Source organism: Lolium rigidum, chromosome 5 (genome assembly GCF_022539505.1).
Source record: "Lolium rigidum isolate FL_2022 chromosome 5, APGP_CSIRO_Lrig_0.1, whole genome shotgun sequence".
Lineage (NCBI taxonomy): Eukaryota > Viridiplantae > Streptophyta > Magnoliopsida > Poales > Poaceae > Lolium > Lolium rigidum.
This window is the reverse complement of record NC_061512.1, coordinates 224074442-224089339: the sequence shown is the minus strand read 5'-3', so window position 1 is coordinate 224089339 and position 14898 is coordinate 224074442. Positions and strand designations below refer to the sequence as shown.

At 46.3% G+C, this 14898-nt stretch overlaps 2 protein-coding genes across 3 annotated transcripts; both read left to right on the top strand.

Annotated features, from left to right (window-relative positions):
- The first annotated feature begins 3886 nt into the window (after positions 1-3886).
- On the top strand, positions 3887-6760 carry LOC124657154. The gene is made up of 5 exons (XM_047195754.1): positions 3887-3956; positions 4282-4394; positions 5172-6020; positions 6124-6219; positions 6377-6760. The coding sequence occupies exons 1-5, from the start codon at positions 3887-3889 to the stop codon at positions 6758-6760; spliced, it is 1512 nt and encodes a 503-aa protein (XP_047051710.1).
- Positions 6761-8318: 1558 nt separating this feature from the next.
- Positions 8319-13687, top strand: LOC124653017 (KH domain-containing protein HEN4-like). 2 transcript variants are annotated; one of them, XM_047192072.1, is made up of 7 exons: positions 8319-8801; positions 10352-10765; positions 11176-11427; positions 11848-12210; positions 12455-12531; positions 12804-12915; positions 13250-13687. In XM_047192072.1, the coding sequence occupies exons 1-7, from the start codon at positions 8319-8321 to the stop codon at positions 13391-13393; spliced, it is 1845 nt and encodes a 614-aa protein (XP_047048028.1). In that variant the 3' UTR covers positions 13394-13687. The 2 variants fall into 2 exon arrangements, with proteins under 2 accessions (XP_047048028.1, XP_047048027.1); XM_047192071.1 differs by having other exon boundaries at positions 12801-12915.
- The last annotated feature ends 1211 nt before the right edge of the window (positions 13688-14898 follow it).

Below are 14898 nucleotides of genomic sequence, written 5' to 3'. Positions count from 1 at the left end.
CCGGGAGAATTGGTTATACTAAGAGGCTGCTTCCCATATACAATCAGCTGCTTCGCTTCCGGGGGGCCGGATAATCCGGCCCCCCCGGATAATCCGGTCTTCGGGGCAAAAGTGTGACATTGTCCGGCCAAATGTCCGGCCCATAGCCAGAGAAGCTTTTCTTCCAGTCCTTAGCGAAAAACGGGGGGGCCGGATATTTCCAAAATATCCGGCCCGGATAATCCGGCCCTGGTACAATACCGGGACATTATCCGGGCAAATGTCCGGCCCCCATCCAGAGCCACATTTCCTCAAACACTTAGCCAAAAACAGGGGGCCGGATATTTCAAGAATATCCGGCCCGGATTATCCGGCCTGGCCATACTTTTCCTGTTAACCTTTGACAGACCGACCAAATCCAACACACGCAAATATGAAACTATGTAATCCCTGTACCACTTAATCAAACATTAGTGTATCACATATATTGACATCAAACACACAAAACATAATGCAAGAGATGTTCTTTCACCGGTGAGATTGACAATCTCACTGTTTCGTTGGGGCAAAGTACTTTGGTTGTGTTGTGCAGGTTCCACGTTGGCGCCGGAATCTCTGGTGTTGCGCCGCACTACATCCCGCCGCCATCAACCTTCAACGTTCTTCTTGACTCCTACTGGTTCGATTAAACCTTGGTTTCTTACTGAGGGAAACTTGCCGCTGTGCGCATCACACCTTCCTCTTGGGGTTCCCAACGGACGTGTCAACTACACGCATCAATAACTTACGGCTGCCCCATCCATTCGCGCTAGTTATCACTGGAAGGCCGGCAATGGGAACAATGTCTTGTTTTGGCTTGACACTTGGATGTCAGGTGGTTCTCTGGTCACTTTATTTTGGGATTTGTTTTCTATTTGCAATGAGCCATCAACAAAGGATTATAATGTCTTAGTTGATGGTGAAATCCGCTTGTCTTTTCGTCATTGCTTCGATACTAATATATGATGTGTAGATGGCGGGAGTTGTGTACTCTTTTGGAATTTGTATCCCTCTCCTGTATTAGAGATACTCGATTTTGAGTCTTGAGGCTCCTGGGAGTATTCTCTGAGATCCTTTTGTAATTTGGTTAATGATGATGGTGTTCCCATCCCACATCTTGCATCTATTTGGAAAATCTCTATTCCTTGACGTGTGCAAGTGTTATGTGGTTTCTAGTGCAAATCAGCTTTTAACTCGAGACAACCTTGCAAAACATTGTGCACTACATGATGGATCTTGTTTGTTTTGTGATGAAAATGAAACGGTTCCTCACTTGTTTATTGAATGTGTGGTTGCTAAGCAAGTTTGGTTGATGGTTACTGGTATTTTTGCTGGGACTCATATATCTAGAATTGATGCTTTGTGTCGTACATGGTTTGCTAGTAGCTCCATTTTCAGTGCTGCTTTCTTATGGTCCTCATGGAAAACTGAAAACGATATGTGCTTTTAGGAGAGGCAGCGTTCAAACTTGGGATCGGGCAACCTCATTGATGAGGAGATGATGGATATTGCCAAAGAATCAACACTTGCGACTGGTGGACAAAAACAGCACATACTACACTTCGAATCTTTGGCTTTGTTTCAACATGCAGGACATCTGGTGGCATATACATTGGCTGATGCGACTATGAAATGTTGCACGTGCTTCCTATGTGTCTCATTCATTTATAAGTTCTTGGAGATGTTATCCCAATCTCATCATAACTAGGAAAACATTGGGTTTAAAAGGCAGCGAATACAGATCTTGCAACAAAAACTGACCGCATTCTGAGATACCACTCAGGCATTGGCATGAAGACACTTAAGCTTCAAATAAAAGATTTTCCCAATTTCAGCATGTTCTCTGATCTTGACCGTTGGCTTCGTATCGCTGTTAATTAAACTAGGGGTTGAAGAGCTAGACCCTATGGCTGGATCAGGATCTACGAAAACTCCCTATGGCTCTCGAGCTTGAAAAGATGCACGGTTTGTTAGATCTATACTTTTTGAAACTTGCAAGCTTGACTTTTTAGTTTTCATAAATAAAATATATAAAAGAGATCACGGTGGTGAGGAGCGGAAAATCCCCCTACTCAGGGCATCTCCAACCGCGCGACCCAAACGGACGCGCTGGGCCATCCGGTTTGGGCCGTTTGGGTGGCCGAGCGGACACGCGGACAGCGGCCCGCGTCCGCGTGTCCGTTTGGGTCGCGCGCTGCGCCCAACGCGCGGACGCGTCGCATAACCGGAGAAACACGAAAACAAAAAAAAGAGGCAAATTTAAACGAAATTTCATTGAACATATGCCCTATGGGCAAATTTGTACATTGCCCTATTTTGGGCAAATAAAACTAACAAAAGAAGCCCCTATATGGGCTTTTAAATTTAAACTAAAACCCTCTATTAGGGTTTGGTCGGCGGCGCGGTGGCCGCCGGTGCGCCGCCTAGCCCATGTGGGCGTCGTCGGCGACGTCGTCGTCGTGGACGACGTCCCCGGGCGACAAGGCGCTGTTGTGGCTCGACCGCGCCGGGGACTCCGGCCACGGAGACCACAGGGCCTCCTCCCACGGCGAGTGGGGGTCCGGAGCCACCCGAGGCTGCTGCGGCGCACGGAGCAGCGCCTTCTCCCTGAGGCGCTGCTGCCTCTCCTGCCAGGCGCGGCGCCTGGCCTCCTGGCGCCGCCGCTGCTCGTCGAGGCGCTCCTCGTCGGCGCGGCGCCTGGCCTCCTCCCGCCGCGCCGCCTCCTCCTCCTCCCGTCGCGCCTGGCGGGCCTGGGCGTAGAGCTCCCAGCCCTCCGCCTCCTCGGCCTCCCGCCGGGCCGCCTCCTCCATCTCGGAGGTGCGGCCATTTCGCCTCCTCCTCCGCCGCCGAGATCATGAGCGCGGCGTGGAGGTCCGGGTCCTCCTCCGAGGACTCCGGCTTCGGCTCGAGCAGGAGAGGCGGCGGTTGCGGCAATGCCGCACCGCCGGGGGGGGGGGGCCTCTCCGATGTGGAGGCCGCCTCGGTTTCTTCCCGCAGCCCGCAGCGCCGGCGGGCGACGGCGGCTGCTGCTCGCTTCGTCGTCGTTGGCGGAAGCGAACCGTCGCTTGGCCATGGCGGCGGTTTCGCTGCGGGGAGTGGAGTGGGGACTGGAGTTGAGGACCAGATCCCCTCCTGTCCCCATTAAATAGACTCCCCGGTCACCGACAGGTGGGCCCCAGGGAGACGAGGCGACCAGCGCCCGGACGCGAGCGGACGGCGCGTGCCATCCGCGGCCACGCAAACCTAGCCCAGATTTGGGCCGGGTTTGCGTCGTTCCGGACGCCGCGGCCGTCCGCTTTTGCGGTGCGTCCCCGCGCTGGACCGCGTTTTTGTCCGGCTCGACCCAAACGGACGCGCGGGCGCGGTTTGGGTCGCGCGGTTGGAGCCTCAGGTCCACGACTCTACTCCCACTGAAAAGCGGACAGAGACGCATCTATTCTTGCTCGGCGCCGCGCTCACCCGCGGGCATTCAGAGCAACATCAGCCCCATGCTCTCTCCTCCAACACTGCACGCACCTTTCCTCACGAGTCACGACCCCATCCTCACGGCCTTCCAACTGATACTGCCCCTTCCGTCAGACAGTCTGAGACAGATCGATATCCGCGCGGGAGTTTCATCATCATCAACTAAATAAAGAAAATACTATCGTACGTGTGTGTTGTGCGGGAGTCCTGTCCGGTTTCCTCCCCCTTCCGTGCTAGTTTAGGCTTCTCCTCCACCCCGGCACCGACGCGATACCGTCCCGCCTCGCCTTGTTGTTGTTGGTTTCAACTTGGAATTCAGATTTAGCTCGCCTTGCTGCCTGAAAGTAGATAGAGCAGCACTCATCCCTCAGGCCCTTACCACTGCCCCAGGTATCGTCGCATCATGGGGCTGCGGCCACTCAATCGGCTCATGTCCATGCGTCGGGGTCGGCGTCGCCGGCCAATTCAAAGCCGCAGTAAGCCACCAACTCTCAGCTCCTCCCTCGGCCGCTTTGTTTATTCATCTTGTTCTATGCATGTACTTACATCTCAACCTGTGCCTTTCACCATCGATCTATTTAACCTGTATTTTTTCTTCTTTTTGCAATGAATCTGTAACCTGTTCAACGGTCTTATGAACAGAACTCCGCGGTTGATTTGTACATGTTTCTTGTTGAGAGAAAGAAACTTTTTACAATACAGTTTATAACTTAGATAACGGAGAAGAATCGGTTGTCTGTGTTGCATTCTTGTTTTGTTCCATCAGTCCCTCTCTTCTTCTAATCAATGCATCATGTACTGCAGATGGATTGGTGGCTTCAGCTGCTAAAAGGAAGGACTCACCCTGCCGACAAGATGACAATTCACGAAGTGATAAAAAATTGAGATATTCAGGAAAAAGTCTTCCTGAGGTTCGCAATTAAATTCTGATAACTTATATTATTGCACGTAAAATATCACTGTGACTGTTCTGCTTTAACAAATTGGTGGATCAGTGCTTGCTAAATGAAACTGTCATTTGATAAAGAGTTGATTTCCTACTTGCATATGATATCCCCTTATTAGTGGCTTCCTACTTCTTCCCATGAGAGTGTGGTAAATATCCAGCGCCTGTCTTTCTGTAATGCCCAAAATTGGGTAAAGCCAAATGTAGGCAAAATTGGCTGGCGTGCCATATATGAATGCAAGCATGTGAATTTGGGCGATTTAAAAGTCAACCCAAGTGGGGCGATTTTTTTGGTTTGCACTGACATGGAAAAATCAAGCAGGCCCTTAGTTTCAACAAGAATTTCTTTTTATATATATGCTACCTCTGAATGCTTTCCTTGGCTAGCTTCACAGTTCGTGCTAGGCGTTGGTTTCATTATGGTACTTCCTAATTCCTGTTATATGTATAGGATTGAAAAGGCATATTCTTGTAGTTGTGTAAGATGAATTCATCTGCTCTGTCCAACCTGTTATCCCGCCAGCTTAATTACTGATGTTAATGCCATCTATCTTACACTGTAGTAGCTGCTAAACCTGTTAGGTTTTTTTACATGGTCTTATGGACATTTGAATGTTCAGATATAAGTACCCTATATTGTTAGTGTTACTCCACATTGTACTGTTTTTCTTTTCCAGTTTCAAGCAACCGTTTGCCTTTGTAATTCCAATGTTGAACTTTTCCCCAATGCTTGTGCATGCAGGATATATGGCATCATATACATTCTCTACTTCCTCTACGAGATGCTGCACGTGTTGCATGCGTGTCTCATGCATTTCGACATTCTTGGAGATGTTATCCCAATCTCGACATAACTAGGAAAGCACTGGGTTTGGAAGACGAGATGTCATCATCATTTGAAATATCGAGTGCTCTTGCAAGTATAACCAACCAGATTCTGAAAGAACGCTCCCGTATTGGCGTGAAGGCACTCAGGCTTGAAATAAATGATTTTCCCATGTTCAGCACCTCCAGTGATCTTGATCGTTGGCTTTATATTGCTGTTAGACCAGGGATCGAAAAGCTTGACCTATGGCTGAAACTACACTCATATGATGATGCGCCTGTATACAACTTTCCATGTCCACTTTTACTTGATGGGAGTGGCAAGTCGATTCGGGATCTTCAACTCAGGAATTGTGCCTTCCGTCCCACGGCTGAGCTTGGCTGCTTAAGAAGCCTAACTAGTCTGAGCTTGTGTTCTGTACATATTACGGGTGATGAGTTAAGGTGCCTTCTTTCCAGTTCACTTGCTTTGGATAAATTAATACTCTTATTGTGCAATGAGATAACTTTCCTGGAGATACCTAGCCTGCTGCAACGTCTTAGCCACCTGGATGTCAATTGTTGCACAAATCTGAAAGTTATAGAGAGCAAAGCCCCGAATCTCTACAATTTTAAATATGAGGGTGCTCTGATACGACTATCACTTGGTGATTCATTGCAAAACTTTAAATTCTTTCGTTCATCTTGGGCCATGTTTCATTATGCTTGCAAAAATCATCCGCACATGGTGCCAAATCTTGAAGGTCTTGACATATCTACATATGTGGTATACTCTTAAACTTCAGATTATTAGATCCTAGCATTATGCAACAAAAAGTAGCAAAGTCCTTAAATAATTAGTCTGAAGCATTTTATATATATTTATGCAGGGTGATACTCTGGTGGTACCTGTACCTGGCAAATTCCTCCACCTCCGGAAACTGTGCTTTGGGTTTATTTCCCCAGACTATGATTATCTCTCTCTGGTCCCTTTTCTTGATGCTTGTCCTTCGTTGGAGACTTTCGTCTTGTTTGTAAGACATCTTCCTCTGGTCGAATAGACCGATATATCTGTGGTGGAGAATGCATTACTAGTTAAAGACGTTATTTTTTTACATTGACATCTATTCCATTCGAATGCAGGTAGAGCCGGTTGCCATGGAGCAAGAATCAGTTTTAGGAGATTCTTCTCATGATCTAAGGAAGATGCCAGGGCACTTGCACAGGAGCATCAAATATGTGCAGATCGTTGGTTTCTGTTCTGCAAAGAGCATGGTTGAGCTAACGTGCCATATTCTCGAGAATGCAAAGTCACTTCAGCGCCTTACACTTAGCACCTTTGTCCAAGATGGAATTTTCTGTTCCAGCAGCAAAACCGGTAAATGCCTCTCGATGAGTAGGGATAGGATTGTGGAAGCCCATAAAGCACTCTTGGTCGTGCAAAGATACATTGTGGAGAAAGTTCCCTCTTCTGTCGAGTTGAAAGTTGTAGAGCCTTGCAACCAGTGCAATCCTCTTAAAATTTAGCCCTTGTTGCTAGCCATGCTAGTAGTTATCCAAAACATTGGGACAGCGAGCCTCCGGTGTGAACTTTTTTATTTCCGATATTCAGTCTTTGAATCTGCAAAGTTGGACTCAAGCAGGACTCTGTGAGCATCGCGCGCGCGGCTGACACACTACGCCGGTACCAGGCCGGTTGTTTCGGGTCGCCCCAACTGCTATTACCGTGCCGCCCCTGCTGGTACTACTGGGCCGCCCCCCTCGCCCTTCGCTCCTAGCCAACGCACCGCTCCGGCGATATTACCATCAGCCCTTGGCCGGTACTACCGGCCTAGCCGGATCGAACTCAACGAGCAATTTTTTTATCACAAATTCAAATAAAGCCTTCTTCTCTCTCCATTTTGGCTCTCCACCATTTGTGAGTTTTCTATCTCTCCCCCCACTCATCCCCTCATTTAATGATGATGCTGGAGACGAAAAGGATTTGCCGGTGCCGCACACCGGTGAGACCAACCTCAGTCGATGCTCCAGATCTAGATGACTTTGCTGCATCCTTCACTCCCGAGAGGAAAAGTGAGCATCAAATTTGTTATACAGTGGTGGTGACCTATTAAAAGCGTCATGAGGCTACTTTTCGCGCCTAAACATGGAGCCAAATTTCTGGCTCTCACCATCTCCATTGTTCTCCCCCACACACACTTTTCTCTCTTTTTGCGCCCACCAACGCGTCCCAACGAAAACGGTGAAATCGAGCATTTTTTTAAGGACATGAGGAGGGTGCTTTAAAGTTCATGCTAACCAAAAGCAAAAAATGATGGACAACCAAACTACCAATTTTGGCACCCGTAAATGTGAGAAACTACGTTTGTGAGAAACCAAACACGCCTTAATAACAAACACAGATTGTCCGAAGGGCAACCAAATTTGAACCAACTGAATCCACCCACGTTTGCCCGTAAGTTTATCGCGTGATTTAGGGGCGTAATTTATCCTCTGAGCTCCACCTAATCCCGCATATAAGACTATATCTTCTATTCTTTCGAAAAGTTACTTTAGCACATGAGCACCAATCTCTCGGTTTTTTAAAACATATTTTTGAGATTCTAAAAAAATTTGAGCTTAAATCTGCACATACATAGAAATCTTGTGAATGTACCGTAAAAATTTCGGAAGAAAATATGTTGTATTATGAACTATATAAAAAAGACAAATTTCTGACAAAAAATGTCCATTTTTTCTGTAGCTAAAAATACAACATATTTTTCACCCAAACTTCGCACGAGTATTTATGATATATGTATTCATGAAATAATTTTTATGATTTAGAAAAAAAATACATTTTTCAAATATTTCAAAAACCGGGAGTATCGGTGCCCAGGAGCACCAAATCTTCATCCCTATTCTTTTTACTATTTTACTAGTATTATTTATTAAGGATAGATGTCAGTGCTTGATCCGAACCTTGGAGTTCAATCGCACGGTTGAAATCTTCAGTCGCCGCCGCAACTGCCGCTGCCGGGGTCAGCGGTTTTTCTTTGCCAGCATTCACAATCACAGTAGGGTTTTAGCTCAACCGTCCAATCCCATGGAAATCTCCCCCAACTCCGGCCCCGCCGCCACCGGCGCCGGCGCGGCGACACCCACAACTCCCGCCGCCTCCTCCTCGAACCCATCCCCCCCGTCCAATCGCCCCAGCACCACGCTGCGCCTACTCTGCCCCTCCAGCCGCGCCGCCGCCCTCCGCCCCGCGCGCGACCTCCACGTGGAGTACCCGCCCGTGGGGGACGAGGCCGTGCTCTTCGTATCCGGGACGGATGCGCCAGCCGCGGCCGTGAGGGTGTGGGAGCGGGTGGTGGGGGTCGACGAATCGGGGGAGGAGAAAGAGAAGGAGGTCGCCGGCGTGGTGGGCTGCCGGATGCTGGCGTCCGGGGGCCAGGTGGGGTGCGTGCTGGGGAAGGGAGGCAAGACGGTGGAGCGGATGCGGCAGGAGAGCGGCGCCCAGATCAGGGTCTTCCGGAACAGGGAGCAGCTGCCGCCTTGCGCCTTGCAGGGGGACGAGCTCATCCATGTACGCATCTCAACTCCCTCTCCACCTTTTCGTCCGAATGTTACTTGGCAGCGTATAATCCACAAAACTAGTGTCTTTGCCGCTGAATGTCCCTTAGTAGAGTATAATCCATCAACTAGTGTCGTCCTGGGAATGCTTGAATTGTATAGCTAAACTTAGTAAGCAAGCAGTGAGGTTACAGGATTGCCATTTGAATGCTCACTCAAATTTTACAATTAAATTTAGTAAGAAAATGATGAAATTAGGATTGCCATTTACAACTCCGAGCGCATTTGTAGATACATTACTTCATTTGTAACAAAATATGTGTTTGGACGAGTGATTTGAGTCACTCAAACTCAATTGGGTATATAAAGACGTGAAGTAATAATTTCCTGAAGATTGAAAGTAAACCTCCTTATGTGCAGCATTACCCATCGAGTGTTGAAGAATGCCCTGAGAATCCGTGTCTCACATTACAGAGTCAATGTTTGTACAATCCCCGCTACATCAGGAAACAATCACCTGACTCAAACAACTGCCTTCCCATCCCAAACCGGACCATGCAGGATGAAGCCATGAACTGATGCTGCTGTTTGAACACCACCACCCTCTGGCCATGGATGGCCCACTGCTGATTACCCACGTTTCTTGGACCCAAATAGTATGCCCTGGCGTGGCTTCCTCGCTAAACCCGACAGCCTCGAGGAGATCCAGACCAAGAATACCGCCCTCTTCTCCATGAATAGCCAGGCATGCCATGGTCTTCCACTGTGAACCCAAATGATTCCTAAACAGTTTTTGCGATCTTATAGTGACGTAATGGTTGTAATTTTGGATATGACGTGGAACGATGAGGATGCTGCATTAGAAGTCAATTTTGAAACAAAGAGAGATTTTCTCTGGGTGATGGGCTGAAAGCATAGGAGAAGGCATTAATGGGAATGTGCTTGTGTGCCTGAGTGGTTTTGGTCAAATACTAATGCATGATTGTGAAGATCTTATGCTATAAACTGAAATATGATATCATGCAAAAGACGGCACCGTGTTAGCATGATAATTTTGACAATACATAGCAGGATAAGTTTGGGATTGTCTTCATCAGCTATGGATGGTTAATGATTATGTTAAGGGTCATGGTTCTCTTGTATAGTTGTACCTCAAATACATATCCCATATGAGAAAATGAGTTCAAATGAGCTAATCTTGCCTGGTTTGTACTTGGCTCTAAATTAATTCATTAGTTAGGCACATAATATTTTGGTTGTTCTTGTTGCAGAGACACCAAGTTTATGATTGAGTCCCACCTCTCTAATCATGAACCATTACACAAGCAGAGTTTTATTTTTCATCCATTAATTATGCAATTACAATCATGCAGTTATTAGAATATGTGTGCACGTAATATTGCTTGGATATTAACCAGCTCTACCTGTTATATTTCATTAGTTGATGCCTTTTGTAGTTTTGCAGTGCTCAGGAAATGTTGTTATATTGGCACGTTAATCTTTATTTGGATATTTTATCTTTTAAATTCACAATGTTCTAACATGATAATATTTTCCTGTTAGATAAGTGGGAGCTTTTCTGCAGCAAGGAAAGCACTTTTATTAGTTTCAACCTGCCTCCAAGATAATCCTAGGCCAGACGCAATCAGTTTTCCGGCTGGAAGAACATTTGGGCCTCCAGGCAGTGGATGTCCACCTGGTTTGGATCCTCATTCTCAAAGAAGCTATTTACCACCACATATACCTGATTATCATGCAAGGAATTTTCCAAGCAATGTTGCTGCCCCTGGTCCTAGATTCTTTGTTGAACAAGAGGTAATGTTCAGAATGATATGTTTAAATGAAATGGTGGGCAGCATAATTGGAAAAGGTGGTGCCACTATCCGTGCATTACAGAGTGAAACTGGTGCTTCTGTCAAGGTTATAGACGCTGTTCCTGATACAGACGAACGTGTAATTGTGATATCTGCACGTGAGGTGTGGCTTTAAACTTACAAATAATTGCGCATTTTCTTCTTCAGTTCTAGTAATTGATTAAACTTCCTAGTTCTCCCGTGGTGAACTTCTTTTTCTGTCCATTTATGTCATGGATCTGCTCATCTGCATGCCGGTGAATACTTGCATATCATCATAGTGTGAAGCAAATAATTGCTCATTTTCCTCTTACGTTCCAATTGATTAAATTTCCTAGTTCTCCCGTGATGAACTTCTTTTTCTGTCCATTTATGTCATGGATCTGCATTTCGGCGAATACTTGCATATCATCATAATGTGAAGCAAGTTGAATGCTCGTTCTATCTACAAATATTGACAAGAAAATGGGGATTTATATTGTATTTGTATTGTTGCTGGAAAGTTGTTTGATGGATGCTATGTTTTTTGTGCAGAATTCTGAGATGATGCATTCCCCATCTCAGGACGCATTACTTCGGGTGTATTCTAGAATCTCGGAGGTGTCTATGGATAAAAGTTCTGGTGTACCTGCTAGGCTTCTTGTTCCATCACAGCATATTGGTTGCCTACTTGGCAAAGGTGGATACATTATTGCAGAGATGAGGAAAGTAACAGGAGCCAGCATCCGAATATTTGGGAATGAACAAATTCCAAGATGCGCACAAAGAAATGATGAGCTGGTTCAGGTATGTTCTAGCTCTACTGATCAACCAACTTCAGATTTTTGACTTTCTGTACTTATGTATGATGATTTTTGATGTTGTGTACATCACAGTTTTCTCTATCTATGTGACCTTTTTGTAGTTACCCCAGTGTGCATGGAAGTGCAGAGATAATTTTCTCTTGTATAAGTACAATTTTTTTTGTCCATGTACAGCCATGTTGTAACTCTTTCATGTTAATTTTATAACTACTTCATATTTCATGCCCCAAGTGCTCCATTTGGCAGTTCTTTCTTGTTAGGAATACTTATGTTATCACCTATTTTGGTATCATAGTAAACAAATTAATATATCATCATCCTGAAGAGAGAGTAGGAGATCACTTTATGGAGGATTGCTGAGTAGATCCAAGTCAGACTGTAACTTCTAGAGCTCTTGTTGCAGGTCACCGGTAGCTTCCAGTCCATTCAGGATGCATTGCTTCAAATCACTGGAAGGATTAGAGATGTCATCATTCCCCCGAAGCCACATCCTAGTGGAGGCATGCCTCCATATCCACCTGTCGGGAACACATCTCATCAACCAGCTCCACCACATCATAGTGGAGGCATGCCTCCCTATCCTATGCATCCTTTCAGACCTCATCCTCCTATGGGTCCTTTTGACATGGTAGATCATCGACCACCTGGACCACCTCCCTCGCATCCAATGGAACATATGGGTGCTGGGCCCTACTCGTATGGTGGTGAACAAGGAGGTCCTCGTCCTTATGTTGAGCAACCCTCACAGAGAACCTGGGGTCCTGAGGTTAGTATATTTCAAATGTTGTTTGACATTAAACATAAATTCTTTAGCATGATATGGGTAGCATACTATGCACAAATGGCTCTATTAAGAACTTCCACTGTCAGATAGGCCCAACTAAAGGGTGCAGTTAAGGATGACCTGCCATCTCATTTTGTTTAAAACGGTATCATTTGTATGCACATCACATTGCTGATTTAGGCACTGTGGTTGAATGACTAAGAATCAAGTCCCTTGTCATGTGCAGGCACCGCCGACTGACGCTGCAAGAAGCATGCCTGACATGGTACCAGCTGTAAATTTCCAAAAGGGACCAGTGGCGAGGTAAGTTAAATGCCAACTGTTTGATTCAGGTTTCATCATTCTTTTTGGATTTAAATAATTACAGTCTGGCTATGAAATTAGGATTCGTCATTTAGAAATTTTTTTTTTGTATGAAATACTTACTAGGACCATCCATGTGGGAAGTTCTAGTGTTGAAGCCATACATAACTAAATATGTAGCTTTTTTCATCCTTAAAAGCACATGTTTAAAGCTGAGGGAATCCTTTTCTAACGAATGTTATACCATTGTTCTGACATGTGTTCATCAGCAGTGAAAATCAAGTGGCTGCACCAACAAGTACAACAACTGAAATTGTAGTCCCTTGCAAGTACATAAGTTATATCTGTGGCACCAATGGCAGTGACCTTGCCGAGATAAAAAAGGTACTTAACACTCTTCTTTGTTTACCTAACGTCAGAATAACCAATACTTGTCCCTTGCTACCTTGTGCTCATCAAGAGCACAAGGATATCTTGTTCTAACTTATTCTCGTCTCAAGTGAAAAGGCCTTGTTGGCTCATCGTTTTGTCCTGATGCCAGAACACAGTCCGTTCATATCACTTTTCAGTTTTTTAGCTCAGTTAACTCACTTCAAATAGCCCTTCTATCTTGGTTGTCTCTGGCTATCTAAGTTCTAGATAAATCTATCAAGATCTGGTACTGTAACCCTTTACGGAGTATTTGGTCGTAAGTCTCACAGTGTTGCTCACATTTCAGATGTCTGGCGCTGTAATTACAGTTCACGATGCAAAACCTGGAGATACAAACACAACAGTTATTGTATGTGGGGATGCTGAACAGACTAAGAATGCACAGCGCCTGATTCATGCGTTCATCTTTTGTGGTCTCTACCAAACATGACCCATGACAGATAATGATCATGAACTGTATATTGTCCAGAGGTTTCCATCTGGATCTTTTTTTCCCCTCATAGGATGTATGTACATTGTACAATAGTCATTGGAGTGTAGATAGAACTGTATTGATGTCTGGACGCACAACACCTGTGTAAGTTCTTGAGTTGATAGCTGGAACATACCACCATTGTAAGTTCTTGAGTTGATAGCTGGACACACAGCACCAATGTTAGTTCTTGTATTTGGTTCAAGGAATTACCATGGAATGATGGAAGGCATGCCCAGCTCTCTTGTTGTATCTTTTTCCTGCCATCCTGAAATGGGCAAGGATCTACCTGTAGCTGAGTTTGCATGATCGTCTCTGGAAAGTTGGGCAGCACCTCGGGCTTCTGGTGGACTCTACCTGTTTTGTGTACGATCATGGTAGGGAATTCCAAGGAAACTCCATGGCCACATGAGTACAACTGTACAAGCTACAGGCGATGCTGGCATGACTTGACCTCCAGGATCAGAGACGACCTGAGTCAGCTGTTCCTGGATGAACATGCGCCCCACCATGTCATTGTGTCAGTGAATTAGTCCTGAGAGGGAGGCTTCAGAGGAAGTCCACAAAACTCGGCACCAAGAACAAGGCCTCAGTTTGGAGCGCAGGAATTTCACGTAAACAACAAGCTAACTTCGCGGGAATTTCAGCTGGTCCTTGCAGCATTATTTGGAAACAACGGCATTTTGGGATATGCTTAGTACAGATCAAACCAACTGGATGCAGACCTTGCCCAGCCAGAAGGAGAAGGCAATAAAGAAGACGCCAGGCTTTGGTTAAGAGACCAATCATAAGGCTTGGATCTTCCCAAGGAACTTCTACGCAATTGCAAGCGTCACATCAATTGATATGCTCTCGGATGTACCCTGCTAACCATTCCGTGCTTTGGGCAATTAGCATCTTGTGCCGTCAAGCATAGAAGTTGGGTGCCTGTCATGGCCATGTATCCAGACAGAAGTTCAAATTAATCTTCCATTGTGCAACTTTGCTTGTTGTATTTTCCCCTCCGGATGGAGATAAAGCCAAGTGCTCTGACAGACCTACTACGGAGCATTTTTTTCCCTTTTTTTTTGGGTGCATTGTAGCGTATTACCTGTAGCTCTAACTGTAACTCTAAAAACAAGCAGGAATAGAAAAACCCCACAATTACAATGGCATGCCACGTGCATCATGCAAGATTTTGCTTCCACCAAAGGTTGATTGATTGTCGCATAGGTTTCAGTTTAAGCCCCCCCCCCCCCCGTCTCGCTCCTCTCGCCCCCCGCGTGGGCGAGCAGGGGCGAACCCTAGCCACCGCGCCTCCCAGGGTTTCTTCCCCCTCCCTCTTTGCGCCGCCGCCGGCGCGGGCCGCCGGGCGTTGCTTGGGCGGTGCCGGCGGCGGCGGGCGGCCTTTCCCCGCGAGCGCGGAGCCCTGACACGGCGCAGGGCGGCCCGTGGCGGTGCACCTCGGCCTTCGGCGGTCCGAT